Source organism: Castanea sativa, chromosome 7 (genome assembly GCF_040712315.1).
Source record: "Castanea sativa cultivar Marrone di Chiusa Pesio chromosome 7, ASM4071231v1".
NCBI classification, from domain to species: Eukaryota; Viridiplantae; Streptophyta; class Magnoliopsida; order Fagales; family Fagaceae; genus Castanea; species Castanea sativa.
In genome coordinates, this window is record NC_134019.1 from 2,484,542 (window position 1) to 2,503,222 (window position 18,681).

Genomic DNA, 18,681 nt, shown 5'->3' on the forward strand with positions numbered 1-18,681 from the left:
TAAAGACCCTGCACCTACCACCCTGGCTGCATTAATGGGGAAGTGACACCTGAACAGTGGAAAGGAAACTTCTGGTTACTATTCAAAGGCACTGAGAAAATAAATATCTAGGCTAAGGGGGAGTTGGGGCAACACGTGTACAAAGTATCAAAAAGAGGAGTATTTAAGAAGAAACCTAGAACAGGAATAAGGGCCCCCTTTTTTTTGTAATCTAAAAGAAAAAGAAAAAAGAGAAAGAGATAATATAAGAACAGCTCTCGGCTTACGTCCGAGCAGGTTGATTTACAATATTCCTTGTTGTTTTCAAGTGTTTGCAATCTTTGGCTTGTCATTTAATCCTCAGACACTTCTAACCTGGTTTCAAGTCCACATTCTACAAATTCATATTGTTTAAGGCTCATTGGGCCTGAGCCCGTAACTGTTCTTGGGGCCAGGTGCAATTGTGCACTTACACTAATGAGCATAAAATAAAATTTTTAAAATTTAAAAAAAAAATAACAATTTACATTTTCTTTCTAATAATATTCTTACAAGACTTTTTATAGAGTTAAAAAATATTAGAATGATTTTTAATAATATTTAAATTATATATGTAAGAATTATATTATGTATAAATATCTTTTAAATATATTCATAAATATGTATAGAATTATAAACTAAAGGTAGCACGTGATGCACAATTTCTAGAAAAGTATGTAAGAAGTATGTGGGTTGAAAAGACACCGTTGTTCCTGGAGCAACATGTTTTCAATGGATGATGTAATTGATAAACCGTTCATAGTGCAAACAAACAAACACTAGAAAACACTAATTTCGTGCAAATCCAATGCTAGCTTCACAAGATAACTAATCAAACGTTTCGTGGCGCAATGGGCAAGCACTAGTCTATTGTCATGCTTCCCACGTTCACGGGCAAACAGGACACTGGCTACTCTCACTAGTGTACCAATAGTCCACGAGTCTACTGGTTGTGATCAAGACACATGAAAAAAAATATTAAGGAAAGTAAAAACTTATTCTAGAATTTATTTATTGCATTACAAGACTTTTAACAACTCTAACTGCCGGAGTACAATTTTGGAGTTGACGTGTGAGTTTAAGTCCTTATTCAATTCCGCTAAGGATTGAGTCTAGGTTTTCCCTTCCCTTATTCCATATCAAATATGTGGTTGTGTTCAAGACATATGAAAAAAAAATTAAAGAAAGTAAAAACTTATTCTAGAATTTATTTATTGCATTACAAGACTTTTAACAACTCCAACTGCCGGCATGCAATTTTGGAGTTGGCGTGTGAGTTTAAGTCCTTATTCAATTCTGCTAAGGATTGAGTCTAGGTTTTCCTATCCCTTATTCCATATCAAATATGTGGTTGTGTTCAAGACACATGAAAAAAAAATTAAAGAAAGTAAAAACTTATTCTAGAATTTATTTATTGCATTACAAGACTTTTAACAACTCCAACTGCCGGCATGCAATTTTGGAGTTGGCGTGTGAGTTTAAGTCCTTATTCAATTCCGCTAAGAATTGAGTCTAGGTTTTCCCTTCCCTTATTCTATATCAAATATGTGGTTGTGTTCAAGACACATGAAAAAAAAATTAAAGAAAGTAAAAACTTATTCTAGAATTTATTTATTGCATTACAAGACTTTTAACAACTCCAACTGCCGGCATGCAATTTTGGAGTTGGCGTGTGAGTTTAAGTCCTTATTCAATTCCACTAAGGATTGAGTCTAGGTTTTCCCTTCCCCTATTCCATATCATATATATATATTGACACAGACGAAATCAGAATTTTATATCAGGAATTCAAAATGTGAACTCAAAAGTCTATTATAATATCATCTTCTATTTTATTGTGAAATCTTATTTTAATAATAATATTTATAATTGAAAATACTCGTTTTATAATTACAATTGAAACTAGAAGAGTATATAAAAATACAATCAATTTTAAAAAAATTGGTAGTGTATGATTTTTTAGAGTAATTGAAACAATTATAAAAAAACTAACAAATTTTAAGATCTAGGTGTTGAATTATGTTATGCTCATAATAGCGAAGATCCATTTTTAAATTTAGCTTTTAGTGAATTTGTGAATTCTTGTGGATAAAATGTGTTTATCAACAAATAAATATCATGAATTTTACAACAACAACAACAACAACAAAAAATAATAATAATAATTCATGTACCTTTCAAGAATCAAGAGTTAAGTTAAGAATAAGTAACTTCACTATATGTTCAGTAAATTGATATTTAATTCTTTAAATTTATAATTTATTACAAAGATGGAAAATATATAATTGATAATAATACTCAATTATAAAAGTCATCTTACCAAACACTAGACAATCCTTTAAGTGGTGTTTGAGGACACATAAATATTCAAATATCAAATTCCCAACTTTTAATTTGGACCCCAAATAAACAAACAACCAAAGTGTGATAACAAGCACATAATTATATTGTATTCAGCACACAAAAAAAAGCACATAATTATAATGCAAAAATCTTCTTTTTTATTTTCCCTTAGCAAAGAGTTTTTTATATAAGAGATTTGTTTTGACTTTGGTACTAAAAAATTTTATTTTATTTTTATTTTTTTGGTTTCGAAATGGACTACTTGTCACAAATATGGACTACTTTGAATTTTTTTGAAACTTTTCTCAATTGTATTTATTGTTAATCCTATTAACATATAGGATTAAAAATAAAAAATCCAAGGGTCCTTTCTTTTTTCTTTTTTTTTTTCTTTTTTCATATAGAGATATGGTAAAATTTAAATTTATAATGTTCACTTTATGATGATTGCTTAGATCATCAGGTAAAACACTAGTTGGTTTTTGGTATTGATAGGGTTTTGAACTTAAATCTCTTATTCGACAACAAAAAACTTTAGCAATTGAACTAACTAGAGCACATTCATCCCCTCCTTTAAGTCCCCTCATACTTCTACACTTGACTAGCAGTAATAAAAACAAAAACAAAAACAAAAGACAAAATACTCAATCTCATTAAGAGCCTCCCAATTTATATTTCAACAATTACAGCATTTTTTTTTATAAGAACAATTACAGTTACTTTATAAGGGAAAACTGTGATAGGTATAGCAGCCATGTTGAGATAGCATTTTTAAATGGCATCATATCTTTTTTCCTTTTTTAAAAAAATAATAATAATTTGTTGGTGGAAGGGACATTTGAAAAAAATAATAATTTAATAGTTGGTGGAGGGAAAATTTAAATACTAAATGTTTCCGTTATAAATATATGCAGGTTATATATATACACACACATTTCATTATAATTGTTTTTTTTTTTTTGAGAAATAATTCATGATAATTGTTCTTAATTATTTGGTCAAGACGTCAATTGGTTATTGGTGTTTCACATTAAGGGTGCACAGTAATTAGTAAATAATTATTGGTAAATAAAAAAGTAATATTAGTGGTATACTTATACAAGAACTAGTAAAAATTAGTCAATTTAATAATTTGTAAAAATATTATAAAATATTTACAATTGTAACATTACTCTTAACGACAATAAACTTTATCAATTGAGTTAACAGATGGCATGGACCGTGACCCACAGTTAGTATCATTTCTAAATCATGCACAATATTGTCATTTCATTTCAAGAAGTGGAAGAAGCAGGAGTGCTCTAGATATAAACATAATATTCTAATAAAAATATACCAAAGTCTAAATTTTTTTTTTATTGTAATAAAAAATACCAAAATTTAAAATTTTATTAGATTAATTTTTTTTTTTCATTTCTTTTTTTCTGGTCAGAGATCCTTGAAATTTTTATTCGCTTAATATATTTATTTGTTCTTTTGTAGGAGTATAATAGTGTAGAGACTTTAGAGAGAGAGAGAGAGTACTTGTCGTTCTGTTCTGAGGACGACTCAGTCCGATTGCACAAAATCAAAAACTTGGCGTCTCAAACGCTTTCCTAATCCAAAATACTCTCAATACTTGTCTTGCTATAGATTGCTACGCTTCCTTCCATATAATCAATCGAATGTGACCTCTCTCACTACCTTCGCCAACTATTCTCAGTTCTCACTACCTTTCTTTCTCTAAGCGCCTCTCTCTCTCTCTCTCTCTCTCTCTCATTTTCATCTTCTAGATTAACATCTCCTACAACCTTATTAGCCTTTTTCATCGCCCCCATTAATCCAATCAAAATCACTTTTTTCCATCTGGGTTTTCGATTTTAGCTTCTGGGTTTTCTTCAGTTTTCTTTTGTTCTTCTTCCATTGGTAATATACACACACATATATATATATTACTTTGTGTCTCTCTCACTCAACACATGGCTGCAGCCTCGTCTGTCACGTCTCCGCTGTGCACGTGGCTTGTGGCTGCTTGCATGTCGGTCACGTGCGGAGGGGACCAATCGAACAGCTGCAACAACAACAAGCGACGACTCTTTGGTGGCAGCAGCAGCAGCAAATGGGGTCGGAGGAAGAGGGTGTTCTTGTCTAAATGTAGCTCTGAATTGCAGAGCCAGCGGGACTTGATTTCCTCGCTCTGTGGATCCAGTTTTCAAGGCCTCATGACTTCTTGCCTCGCTTTCGAGCCTTGCAATCAGTACTATGCCTCTAACGCTCACTTTTCCTCTCTCTTTGGATCCGCCGGCAATGTTCGTGTTCGTTCGAATCGGAGACACACTCGTTTCAATCGAGCCGTCCATTCAGGCACTCCTCATTCCTCAAAACTAAGCATTGATTCTTGTCTCTGTTTTTTTTTTTTCTTTCTTTCTTTCTTTATTTATGGAATTGGAAATCTGGGATTTTGTTTTTACATTTTGTGTGTAATTTGGTTTGTTTCCAATATCTCAATTTAATGGGTTTTTTTTTTTTTTTCTATGTTCTTGAAGGTAGATTTGATAATGAAATAATGATTCTTTCCCCTTTTTTCATGTTCTGTGGGAGTTTGGTTTTATTCACTTTTCATTTGGTTGCATAGAGAACTAAAAAAGAATAGGAAAAGATGAGGAATTCAAATAATTAAGTTGTAGGAGTGGCTTATTGCTGAATGAGGTCTTTGTATTACTTTTATGCCAAAGCTATAGGAAAGTGGGGAATAGATTCTAACAGGGTTTTGTATTTTATATTTTTCCCCTTCTTTTTGGGTGAGAACTAATTTCACCAAATGAGGTTCATTCATGTACTGCTTTTTGCAGTTGGATTGATATGCCTGGACTTAGGATTGGGAATTTTGCATAACTTAGGTTGTTTCTAGTTTATTTTATGTGGCAATCTTTCAGATTTTATGTCTTACAAGTATTCTGAAGAAAATTAAGATCAGGCCATTTCTTGGTGTATCATGTGCATGAAATGGAAGTTCTAGAGCTGCAAAGTATAGGAGCATTGTGGCTGTTCATTCTTTTATTCATAGTATAATAGAGCTGTGTGTGTGTGTCTGTTGAATGGGTTGGTTACTTGAGTCTGGTACACTGACCTTGATTTTAATATATTGTCATCAATAGACTTATGATTATTAATTTTTTGGGCCTTGCTAGCGTCTTCTGACTTTTATTGGTTCAGTAGTGTCAATGTTGCAGGCTTGAGGCAGTCGTATCAATTCAAACCCTAATGTTGATGTTTATTCTTTGGCATGACTCTTTTTTGATAAAGCATTAAAATAGAAAAGTTTTTCTGATGTACTAACTACTGCACATTTATCAATACTCTAGGGGAAGCCATGGCTGTTGCTGTGCAACCTTCCAGAGAAGTCGCAACAAAAAAGAAACCAGTCACAAAGCAAAGGCGAGTAGTTGTGACAGGGATGGGTGTGGTGACCCCACTTGGTCATGATCCAGATGTCTTCTACAATAATTTGCTTGAGGGTGTCAGTGGCGTAAGTGAGATAGAGGCTTTTGATTGTGCCCAATTTCCAACGGTAAACCATATTTAAGATTTCTCTTCTTCTGTTGCTTTCTCTGCAGTTTATTCTTAGCATTCTTACTGTTCTTTTTCTCCAGAGAATTGCTGGAGAGATCAAGTCTTTTTCAACTGATGGATGGGTTGCACCAAAACTTTCCAAGAGGATGGACAAATTTATGCTATACATGCTTACTGCTGGGAAAAAAGCCTTGGCAGATGGTGGAATTACAGAAGATGTAATGAATGAATTAGATAAAGCAAGATGTGGAGTTTTGATTGGCTCAGCAATGGGTGGCATGAAGGTAACATCAAGCCTTCAGCAGTTTGATATACAGTATATAATGAGAATGGAACATGGTTGAAAATATTAAGTTAACCAGAGCTTATACTGGCTGATATTCAATTTGATTGATAACAAGAGCTTTACGAAATCTGTAAGTTGTTGTCATGTCTGCTGCTTTTGTGGTTTCCTAATGCAGTGGAACTTGCAACTTAAAGTCAAGTTCTGATTTTTGCCACATGCCTTAGAGTTGGAATTATGAATGTTTTCAAGCTAGTCTTCTGTCTCTCTAGCTGTAATGGTTTTTGGCAGGAAGTGGAATCCAAAGTATAAAGCCCTAGATGAAACTACGTGACCTGCAGATAGGATGAGAAAGCATATTAATTCTGAAATTTATCAACAATTGTAACTGACTACTTTGTTCTTGTGTTTTGTGTTGTGAACAGGTTTTTAATGATGCGATTGAAGCCTTAAGGATTTCATACAAGAAGATGAATCCTTTCTGCGTACCATTTGCAACTACAAATATGGGTTCTGCCATGCTTGCAATGGATCTGGTCAACTTACTATTTTTTCAACTTTGTGATACACCTTGATGGGTTTTGGAAGTTGGGTCTTAAACCTTTTAACAGCTCATTTGTTTATTCAAATTGCAGGGATGGATGGGGCCAAACTATTCTATCTCTACTGCTTGTGCTACAAGCAATTTTTGTATAATGAATGCAGCAAACCATATCATTAGAGGTGAAGCTGTAAGTGTCTTGTAATCAACTCTTTCTCAGCCACAAAGTGTGTGAATCTCTTATATTAGTCTTGTCTTTACATATTTTCATAGAATGATTTGTTGATAAGATGCAACCTTGAAAAGAAAAACTTACAATATAATAAATCTAAATATATGTTGCGTTTTCTTCTGAAATTGTCATGCAGGATGTGATGCTTTCTGGTGGCTCAGATGCAGCCATTATACCTATTGGTATCTCTTTTTTACTAAACCTATGCTGATTTTATCTTAGCATGCACCTACTTGTTATAGCATGAATTTTACATAACCTATTATTTTCTTGTTGGTGCAGGCTTGGGAGGTTTTGTGGCATGCAGAGCACTTTCCCAGAGGAACAGTGATCCCACAAAAGCATCGCGCCCTTGGGACAGTGTATGTTATCAATAATCCTTTTGCTTCCATATCTTCTTTTTTCTTTTTTCACTGTTTACATCTGAGAACTTTATATCATGTTTCAGTTAACTTATCCAAAACTGTTGATTATCAACATTATGGATCTTGTGAATTTAATTTTCTATTTTCTAATAGAAATAGGAAGCTAAGTTCATAACATCTTCTTATTATATGTTGTCAATGGCTCTTATACTGATAGCAAATATGCTCTAGATCTGAGTTTCTATACTAATTGAACTTTAAGCAATTCTCCTAAAGATATTACACTCATTTCTTTGATTGTTGATTGAGGGAAGATAAACAAGGTCTCAATCCTCTTTTTTAGTTTCTTACTTGGTATAGTTCATGTGTGTTGCCATAACATCTGATTTTTGTTATTCAACAGAATCGTGATGGATTTGTTATGGGTGAAGGAGCCGGGGTTTTGCTCTTAGAAGAATTAGAGCATGCTAAGGTATTTTAACTCAACTCAATAAAGTCCATGTCCTATATGTCTGTAGGCATTTTCCTTTAAGCCTGTCAGTTATTCTTTGGGGCCTCATTTGCTTTTAGATTACCAGCCATTGTGTTCATTGACCCACTTTCAGTGGTATTTCTAGTTTCTTCAAGTTATATCAAATCACTTTTTCATGTTGGAATATCCACCGGTATTCATTTTACTAGTGTGAATTTGATGTTTCTTTATTTTGTTATCCTCAACTACCTCTGAATTTTCATGCATGCTAACATATTTTAACTCTAACTCAATAAAGTCCATGTCCTATATGTCTGTAGGCATTTCCCTTTAAGCCTGTCAGTTATTCTTTGGGGCCTCATTTGCTTTTAGATTACCAGCCATTGTGTTCATTGACCCACTTTCAGTGGCATTTCTGCTGTCCCTCTAGTTTCTTCAAGTTATATAAAATCACTTTTTTATGTTGGAATATCCACTGGTATTCATTTTACTAGTGTGAATTAGATTTTTTTGTTTTTTTTGTTTTGTTATCCTCAACTACCTATGAATTTTCAAGCATGCTAAGGTATTTTAACTCTTAACTCGATAAAGTCCATGTCCTATATGTCTGTAGGCATAGCCTGTCAGTTATTCTTTGGGCCTCGTTTGCTTTTAGATTACCAGCCATTGTATTCCTTGACCCATTTTCATTGGCATTTCTGTTGTGCCTCTAGTTTCTTCAAAGTTATATCAAATCACTTTTTCATGTTGGAATATCCACTGGTATTCATTTTACTAGTGTGAATTAGATGACTTTTTATTTTGTTATTTTCTGGTACCTCTGAATTTTCATGAACTGATATTTCTATTTCTATATTTTCTTGCTTGCTAAAGAGTGGTGATCAGTGAAGCTCAATCATTACTTTGTATAGCCTGTGATATCATGTTTCTTTTTTGTAAATAACTCTGCCAGCTGATTTCCTATTTTGCAGAGAAGAGGTGCAAATATCTATGCAGAATTTCTTGGTGGAAGCTTCACTTGTGATGCTTATCACATGACTGAACCACATCCTGATGGTAACATGCCTTCTCTTTGGTACTTAAATTTCAACCCTTGAAAAGGTTGCATTTCTTTAATAGTTTTTCTTGAGGGAGCATGTACATTGGACTTATTTCCTGCATCTATTCTACTCTTCCTGAGTTCTTTTCTGTCATAATAATTTTTAAACTAGTTTATATTATACTGTACCTATACTGTGTTGCTACTAACTACCTCAGAAAGTGAATTGCAGTTCACCAAATTGACCACCTGAATTGCTGCTTTATGTCCACAATCTTGATAGCAAAGGCTGTGGCACAGAGAGACAATAAAACCTGAAAATCAGTTGCATAATTGTCAAAACTCCACTAAGCTTTACTCTCTGGTAGACTGGCACCATATCCCCTGTTAATACATCCTGGATTGCTATGAATTCTTCTTTTACTCATGCATATTTCCACCCCTCAATTTAACAGTGATATTTGCTTTTATCTAATTAGAATACCCTCTTAATTGGGTACCATTTTGTTAAATATTTTGGGCTAGGAACCATATGCAAATCCTGACTTCATCAACTCTTTTGTACCTTGTATCCTTCCATAAAATTGGGTGCTAAAATTCTTAACTAATGTCCCTAATATCCCTCCAAAAATAGGTGCTGGCGTTATCCTTTGCGTAGAAAAGGCATTAGCTCAGTCTGGGGTATCTAGGGAAGATGTGAATTACATAAATGCACATGCTACATCCACACCAGCTGGAGACCTAAAAGAGTATCAAGCACTTCTTCAATGTTTTGGCCAGAATCCTGAGGTAACTTGTATTCATAATGTTTGTTCTTTATGCCATTTGCTTCTGATGATACCATATTTCAAATACTTGATGAGATTACCAGATTCTGATACCTGATAATATCTCTGCTTTCTACAGTTAAGAGTGAATTCTACAAAATCTATGATTGGTCACCTATTAGGAGCAGCTGGTGCGGTGGAAGCTGTTGCAGCGATACAGGTAAACAATTTATGTCCTGATTGGTGATTCTAAATTCAAGAAATATAATCTTGGCTAAATTTCAAATTGCACCCTCTAATTTTGACCAAAATTCAATTTAGTCCTCTAACTATAATTCCATTCAATCAAGTCTAGAACTTTCAAGTTTATTCAATTCAGACCTCCTGTTAGTCTCCGTCAAAAAAGCTCTGTTAGGGACCCTCTAAATGACAACATTTTGTTCTGCCAAATTGATGCTTTAGAGGGTCTCTAACAGAGCTTTGTTGATGGAGACTATCGAGAGGCCTGAAATGAATAAATGTGAAAGTTAGGACTAAATTGAACAAAAGTGAAGTTAGATGACTGAATTGAATTTTGGTCAAAGTTAGAGGGTCCAAGGGCAATATATAACTTAGCCTATAATCTTTATAAATTTATTCTCATAATGGAAAGTATTCCCAAAAGGACTATTTGAATTGTTTTTCTTTTTTCCTTGGGTTGGCATAATTCGAACTCATGAAGCAGATTTATGCTTATTGACATGTGTTTCTTCATGACAGGCAATACGAACAGGGTGGGTTCATCCTAATGTCAACTTGGAAAACCCAGATGAAGGGGTGGTATGTTTGCCTACTGCATCCTTTGTGACTTTTTGTTTATATCGATTATGTGTTCTTTAACCATGATGAATCAAGCATGGGATTTTCTAATGATGTCAACATATCAATTCAGGACAAAAATGTGCTGGTGGGCCCAAAGAAAGAGAGACTGAACATTAAGGCAGCATTGTCTAATTCATTTGGGTTTGGTGGTCACAATTCATCAATCATATTTGCTCCTTACAAGTGAAAGACCTGGCAGGCTACTCCAACCTTGCTGTAATGCTGAAGGTATGTGGGTTCCAAGATATCTCCTATCTGTAGTAAATGGAAATTGGGATATGAGAGAGAGAGCATGCCAAGGGTCACATTATTCAAGACAATTTCCTAGATAAATACTTTTTTTTGGTCCAAGATACCAATGTAGGCTGCTCAATGCAGACATTCAATTTTGAGCATGCTATGACAAAAAAATTTTAAAAACCAAAAGGTTTATCTGAACTATCTGGAGGTAGAACAGAATGAGCAGCTTTTACATCCATTGCATGCATAATTTACCAGCAAGTTAATTGAAAAAGAAAACTGGCATGGTGTATTTGTCAGGTTTGCTGTTAGTATTGATGGGCTGGCAACATCTTGGAGTTGGTGAATAGTCATGAAATTGTTCCGTGTACCAATTGTCAATTTATTTAGTTGCATGGCCTCATGCAATAGAATTACTTTGGGACGGCTGGTCAGGAAAGAAGATGGATAGCCCTGGATTGAGATAGAGAAAGCTTCAAAATTAACGTGTTGGTTATCATGAAATACTCTTGCTTCCATTGTTGTTATAAGTTTTTCCTTCTATCATAAACATAGCTATAAGTAGGGCTTGATATACTTGATACTTGCCATTGAAATTTGAACCACCACTACATGGCAGTATTGGCCTGTTTAAGTTTTGTTTTTCATGTACATTTAGATGGCTGCTCTAATTGTATTGATAGCCATTTGTAATGAATTTTGAGTTGGCAGTTGCATAGATGTTATTATATGTGATGTTCTATGTGCTTGCTAGTATGTTGCTTGAGATCAGCCAAAATATCCATGATAATCTTGTGATTTATTACCCCATAAAGTAACTAAACGACAATAGTTTGAACACATATCAGCCAAAGAGCTGTGTAGCTCAACAGAGATGTGCAAGGTTCAAATCCCTATACCTCATTATAACTATTGAATTCTCAAAAAAGAGCACACATTAGCCCTGCACAATCAAAAGGGCACATGAAGAACTGGCTAGTCCAACTGCTTTTTTCTTTTTAATCTATTTTTTTAGCCCATTCCTTTTGTTTCTCTTAAAATCTTGCACTTCCAAGTGTTTTAGCTTTTAAGGGGGTGTTTGGGAAAGGAGTTTGTGTTATGTTGTTCGGGTGTTTTTGATATATGTGTAGATGAAAAAGTGTGAAAATATGTGTAATGTTGTTTAAAATGCGAAAATATGTGTTAGAACTAATCTACCAAACATCCCCTAATGTGTTAGAACTAATCTACCAAACATCCCCTAAATCTCCCATCACTTATGCAGCATGTGGCATGCTGAAGGGAAGACGTTTATGGGCTGATGGTTGAGGTAATAATTAATAATCAAAAAGGTACTATCTGACTAGAAGACCACCAGTGGCGGCTCCACTTGTATGTGAGGGTGGTCACAGGACCACCCTTACTTGCCTTTTTTTTTTTAACTTAGTAAAAAAATATATAAAAATAATTATTTTAAATTAATCTATTCAGTGACCACCCATACTTGAAAAAATGAATATATATACTTAAAAAAAATTATATACTATATTAACTTATTTTGACCATCCTAACAAAAATGTTAAACCACATGACCTTAGAATCACAAAAAATTGAATTCAACAAAAATAATAGTACTGTTACATCCACAATATTTTCACAACAAATTTTATTTGGTAAGCTGTCACTAATTCTAATTTGGGCTTAATATGAATATGTTTTACCCACAAATAACAATTTGTTGCATAATATTTGTTATGAAATTGTTGTGGTCACTTTATTATTCTCATATTAGCATTTTCAATTTCCACTTTATCTCTTATTAGTCTTTTTTTTTTCTTTACTAGTACAAAAAATTGTAATATTTCATGTATTTGCGTGTTTTTTTTTTTTTGATGATGTTAATATATTCAAGTTGTCTCTTTATTAAATTTTTGTATAATTTAAGTTTCTTAGTGACTACCTAAAAAAAATTCCTAAAGCATCCACTAAAGACCACACAGAATTTTAGATTGATATAGAAAGGAAATTTTTGGAACTAATAAAAAACCTCCTGGGAAACCCAATATTTCATTGGTACGGCATGTATTTTTCCAGAACTTTTTTTTTTAGAAAGAGTTTCAACCTATAGCGTCCGTTCCTGATGATAGTTCTTTATCGTCAAACCAAGACCAATCGATTTTTGGTGTAAGCAAGGATTGAACTCCAGATTTCTTATTCAACTATCAAAAACTTTTCCAGATCTAAACGACGAATAGTTTTTCATATTCTCCCAATAAACTTGGCTCACAACTTATCTTAACAAAAGACAAAAAAAGAGGGGAGGAGGAAAGAGATTCATTAAAAGAAAGACCAAAAATTAATACTATTTTGTTATTAATTAAAGAGTCAAACTTATGAAATAATTTCAATTTAAAGCTCATCCCATCTTCGTTATTTATTTTAGTTACTCTGAGCAATAACAAAGCAGAGACAAAAAATACACTGACTAAACTCTCTGTTTCACATAAGCCTACTGTTTGTAAAACAATTTGGCTCATCGAACGGAATGGGTAGAGAGAGAAAACTCCATTAAAGAGAGAAAGTTGAACTTGGATAGAGTTTCTGCCCAAAAATAAAACCTAGTTACCTAAGTGAAACACAGTTTTATTAATGGTTTTCCTTCTTTTTTCATAGAATAACAAAAAAAGAACAAATATGAACAAAGGCTTTGGGCCAGGAAACCACTACGGGCCCATTAACAGGACTTCACAGTTGCCCTAATTAGATTTCCTTTTCCTAACACTTATTTGATGGCCAATGGCCCAATACCACAATTTTCAGAAATTTTTAGCAAAAAAACACTGTTTCGGAACTAAATAGGAAAATACCACTTTTATGGTACTTGGAACTCGAGTGTCTTAAACTCGAGTTCCTAGAAGTTTTGCCACCGTGGCACTGCTGAGGTGGAAATTTGGAGAATAAAAAAATAATGTGGTACTCGAGCTTGGTATACTCGAGTACCATGCAACACAATACTCGAGTATAACATGCTCGAGTACCTTTTATAAATAAAAAGTCAATTATTTTATTTCTATAGTACTCGAGCTCATCAAGCTCGAGTACCTTGTAACTTTTTTTTTTTGGGGGGATTATCGACAAATAAACATAAACATAAAATGTTGTTTATTCTATTTCTATAGTACTCGAGCTCACCAAGCTCGAGTACCTTGTAACTTTATTTTATTTTGTTTTGGGATTATCGACAAACAAACATAAACATAAAATGCTGTTTATTTTATTTCTACAGTACTCCAGCTCACTAAACTCGAGTACCTTGTAACTTTTCTTTTCTTTTCTTTTTTTTGGGATTATCGACAAATAAATATAAACATAAAAATAAGTAGCTTTTTTATGAATTTATTTATTTAAATAGAAGCATTGTAAAATACAGAGATTTTAATTTCAAAATATGAATTTAATTTCTACATTAAGTAAAACTGTTCACTGTTTTCTCATAAAAATTGTTCACTCTCTTTTTTGCGTAAATTATTTTCTGTTCACTATTTAAAAAATTGTTCGCTGTTTTCTCATAAAACACCTAGTAAAATAGTGTTTTCTAAATTTAAACGCCAAATCTGAATGCTTTTTCATGTTTGAATTTCACAATAATTGAATCTATTTTTCTGCATTGATAAAATCTACTTCTACATTAATAAAATTTTCTCTCTGCACATCATGTTTACTGTATATTCGAATCTGCTTACTGCATTCATAAAATTTTTTTTTTGCATTAAGTAAAATTGTTCACTGTTTTCTGCATAAACTATTTCTAGCATTCTGCATAAAATTATTTTATGTTCAGCATTATTTAAAAAATTGTTCACTCACTTTTCTGCGTAAATTATTTTTTGTTCACTATTTAAAAAATTGTTCGCTGTTTTCTCATAAAACACCTAGTGAAATCGTGTTTTCTAAATTTAAACACCAAATCTGAATGCTTTTTCATGTTTGAATTTCACAATAATCGAATCTATTTTTCTGCATTTATAAATATGTTTCTACATTAATATAATTTTCTCTCTGCACATCAAGTTTACTGTATATTCAAATCTGCTTACTGCATTCATAAAATCTTTTTTTTTTTTTTTTGCATTAAGTAAAATTGTTCACTATTTTCTCATAAAAATTGTTCACTATTTCTGCATAAACTGTTTTTAGCTTTGGCGCGGTTATTGCTCTTAAATGGTTTTTGTGTTTTTTTAAATATGTAACCATATGAATAATGGACAAACTCCATGAATGAAAAATGAGTGATTCATATAAATCACATAATGGTAAGTGCCTCAAATAATTCGAATTTGTAAAAAAGTTCGAATTAGTTGAATGTAGAAATTCGGGAAAAATCGATGGAAAATCAATGAACGTACCAAATCGTGAAGGTGTACATAAGATGTACAAATAGTCTAGACTTGTTGAGAAAGTACAAATCTACTTTTACAGGGATGCATACACCTCCCATTGTAGTCTTTTAAAGCTGGCTAGCTTGCAGATTGTACTGCAACTTCTTTCATACTCATGGCCTGGGTACCTAATCATTAGTATTGAATAACTGCATTGTACAAACACTAGGAATTGCACATTTTTAATTACATTATAATGCCATTCTCATAATTTTTTTTAAGTATTTTTCATGTGTATTATTTTCATACTAAGCTACATTGTATTTCTACAAAATTTAATGCAATACAAGTGCAAATGTCTCTTTTAGATTTCTACTGCCTATTGCTTCCATGCTTTAGAAACTAAAAGATTTTCTAGCTGATTGCTGAATGGGGAACAATACACAATATCTGGTCCAATCAGAGTCCGCTCACATAGGCTTAATATATGCAATAATCTTCCAATCAAAAGTACGAGTTGACATTAGAACGTAACCATTAGTAGAGGAAAGTCAAATAAATTTGAAACAAGAGGTATAGAAAAAGTCATGTTTCTTTAGCAAATTAGATTTATTGTACATTACTTGTTGAGCCCTGACCAGAAATACCCATGTGCTATTACTTCTAACCAGTAGTCACAGATTATGGGAAGAGCGTTTCGAGTAGCATCCTTGAAAATTACCAAAGATAGTAAACAGTTCTACATGTGCTGTTCAACAACTCGGTACTATTGAGCCCTGACCAGAAGTACCCATCCACACTCACATGAATACACAAATATGCAACCCTTTGTAATGCACCGTTTTCAAGGATGCAGAGCATCCCTGAAAAGTTTTTGCATCAATTTTGGGGGTGAGCTGTCCACCATTGCTACACTGATGTTTGCAGTGCTACATGTGCTACTCAATGATTTGGTACAATCTTTGATTTTCCATTGAGTTTACACGATTTTGTTCATTCAACAATTTTGAAATTTTCATCAAATCAAGATGATCAGTACATTAGTAAACAGTTTTAAATTGAATTTTCACAATTTTGTACATTTGACAACTTCAAATTTGGAAACAAATTTGGATGATCTATACATCTAATGTAATTAATTTTCCATTGAGTTTACTTAATTTGGTATGTTCTTCAATTTTCATTTGAATTTTCACGATTTTACACACTCAACGAATTCGAATTTTTCAACAAATTCGTATTATCTGTACATCTAATGTACACTATTTTTCCTTGAGCTTTCACGGTTTTGTACATTCAACGAATTCAAATTTTTAAACAAATTCATACGATCTGTACATCTAACGTACATACTTTTCCATTGAATTTTCATTATTTTGTACTTTCAATGAAGTCAAATTTCTCAACAAGTCTAGACTATCTGTACATCTTATGTACACATTCATAATTTGATACGTTCATTGATTTTCCATTGATTTTTCCCGAATTTCTACATTCAACTAATTCGAACTTTTTCACAAATTTGAATTATTTGAGGCACTTACCATTAGGTGATTTATACGAATCACTCATTTTTCTTTCATGGAGTTTGTCCATTATTCATATGGTTACATATTTATAAAAAATAAAAAATAAAAACACAAAAACCATTTAAGTGCAATAACCGCGCCAATGCTAAAACAGTTTATGCAGAAAACAATGAACAATTTTTATGAGAAAACAGTGAACAGTTTTACTTAATGCAAGAAAAAGATTTTATGAATGCAGTAAGCAGATTCGAATATACAGTAAACATGATGTGCCGAGAGAAAATTTTATTAATGTAGAAGTAGATTTTATCAATGCAAAAAAATAGATTCAATTATTGTGAAATTCAAACATGAAAAAGTATTCAGATTTGGCGTTTAAATTTAGAAAACACGATTTTACTAGGTGTTTTATGAGAAAACAGCGAACAATTTTTTAAATAGTGAACAAAAAATAATTTATGCAGAAAAGTGAGTGAACAATTTTTTAAATAATGCTAAACAGAAAATAATTTTATACAGAATGCTAGAAAAAGTTTATGCAGAAAATAGTGAACAATTTTTATGAGAAAACAGTGAACAGTTTTACTTAATGCAAAAAATAAATTTTATGAATGCAGTAAGCAGATTCGAATATACAGTAAACATAATGTGCAGAGAGAAAATTTTATTAATGTAGAAGTAGATTTTATCAATGCAGAAAAATAGATTCGATTATTGTGAAATTCAAACATGAAAAAGCATTCAGATTTGGGGTTTAAATTTAGAAAACACGATTTTACTAGGTGTTTTATGAGAAAACAGCGAACAATTTTTTAAATAGTGAACAAAAAATAATTTACGCAGAAAAATGAGTGAACAATTTTTTAAATAATGCTAAACAGAAAATAATTTTACGCAGAATGCTAGAAATAGTTTATGCAGAAAACAGTGAACAATTTTTATGAGAAAACAGTGAACAGTTTTACTTAATGAAAAAATCAAATTTTATGAATGCAGTAAGCAGATTCGAATATACAGTAAACATGATGTGCAGAGAGAAAATTTTATTAATGTAGAAGTAGATTTTATCAATGCAGAAAAATAGATCCAATTTATTGTGAAATTCAAACATGAAAAAACATTCAGATTTGGCGTTTAAATTTAGAAAACACGATTTTACTAGGTGTTTTATGAGAAAACAGCGAACAATTTTTTAAATAGTGAACAAAAAATAATTTAAGCAAAAAAGAGAGTGAACAATTTTTATGAGAAAACAGTGAACAGTTTTACTTAATGTAGAAATTAAATTCATGTTTTGAAATTAAAATCTCTATATTTTACAATGCTTCTATTTAAATAAATAAATACATAAAAAAGCTACTTATTTTTATGTTTATGTTTATTTGTCGATAGTCCCAAAAAAAAAAAAAAAAAAGTTACAAGGTACTCGAGCTTAGTGAGCTAGAGTACTGTAGAAATAAAATAAACAACATTTTATGTTTATGTTTATTTGTCAATAATCTCAAAAAAAAAAAAAAAAAAGTTACAAGGTACTCGAGCTTGGTGAGTTCGAGTACTGTAGAAATAAAATAAACAACATTTTATGTTTATGTTTATTTGTCGATAATCCAAAAAAAAAAAGTTACAAGGTACAGTGGCGGCGCCATGTTCAGGCCAGGGTGTTCCCAGGAACACCCTGACCTGAAAAGAAAATATATATATATATATATAATAATTTATTTATTTTTATTTGTTTACCCTTAAAAAAAATATTATGAACACTCTCAAGCAAAATCATGAACACTCTCAAATTAAAAAAAAATTACCCTTACAGCCATTGTTGAAGCTTCTCAACCATGGTGAGATGCTGGCAGACCATGAGCTTGCATCTCCATTTCTTCTTCTTCTTCTTTTCTCTCTCTCTCTCTCTCTCTTTCTTTCTTTTTTTTCTGCGTTTATGCCATTTCTGCATTTTTGCTCTTTCTAAAGTCTCTGCTATTCTTTGCCCGTTTGCTGAGGATGAAGACGAACTTTTTATTTTTTCTATCATGGTCTTCCCCAAGTCAGTAAATGCTTGGCTGTTAATGTGTAAAGTGTCAAAA

General features: G+C 32.3%; 1 protein-coding gene across 1 annotated transcript; it reads left to right on the forward strand.

The window, feature by feature from the left end:
* Window positions 1–3,847: 3,847 nt before the first annotated feature.
* On the forward strand, window positions 3,848–11,469 carry LOC142643181 (3-oxoacyl-[acyl-carrier-protein] synthase II, chloroplastic-like). Its single transcript, XM_075817725.1, has 14 exons — window positions 3,848–4,704; window positions 5,706–5,911; window positions 5,994–6,197; window positions 6,622–6,732; window positions 6,832–6,927; window positions 7,106–7,151; window positions 7,252–7,331; window positions 7,738–7,806; window positions 8,778–8,862; window positions 9,480–9,634; window positions 9,752–9,832; window positions 10,372–10,431; window positions 10,544–10,701; window positions 11,014–11,469. Exons 1-13 carry the CDS (start codon window positions 4,320–4,322, stop codon window positions 10,658–10,660), a joined length of 1,695 nt encoding a protein of 564 aa, XP_075673840.1. The 5' UTR covers window positions 3,848–4,319; the 3' UTR covers window positions 10,661–10,701; window positions 11,014–11,469.
* Window positions 11,470–18,681: the final 7,212 nt, after the last annotated feature.

What these genes read in the sequence shown, in the direction of transcription:
- LOC142643181 (XM_075817725.1), top strand. Translation starts at nt 4,320, where the DNA reads ATGGCTGCAGCCTCGTCTGTCACGTCTCCGCTGTGCACGTGGCTTGTG. An exon ending in CATCGCGCCCTTGGGACAGT is followed by an intron (nt 7,332 to 7,737) that starts GTATGTTATCAA and finishes GTTATTCAACAG; the next exon opens with AATCGTGATGGATTTGTTAT. An exon ending in AAAACCCAGATGAAGGGGTG is followed by an intron (nt 10,432 to 10,543) that starts GTATGTTTGCCT and finishes ATATCAATTCAG; the next exon opens with GACAAAAATGTGCTGGTGGG.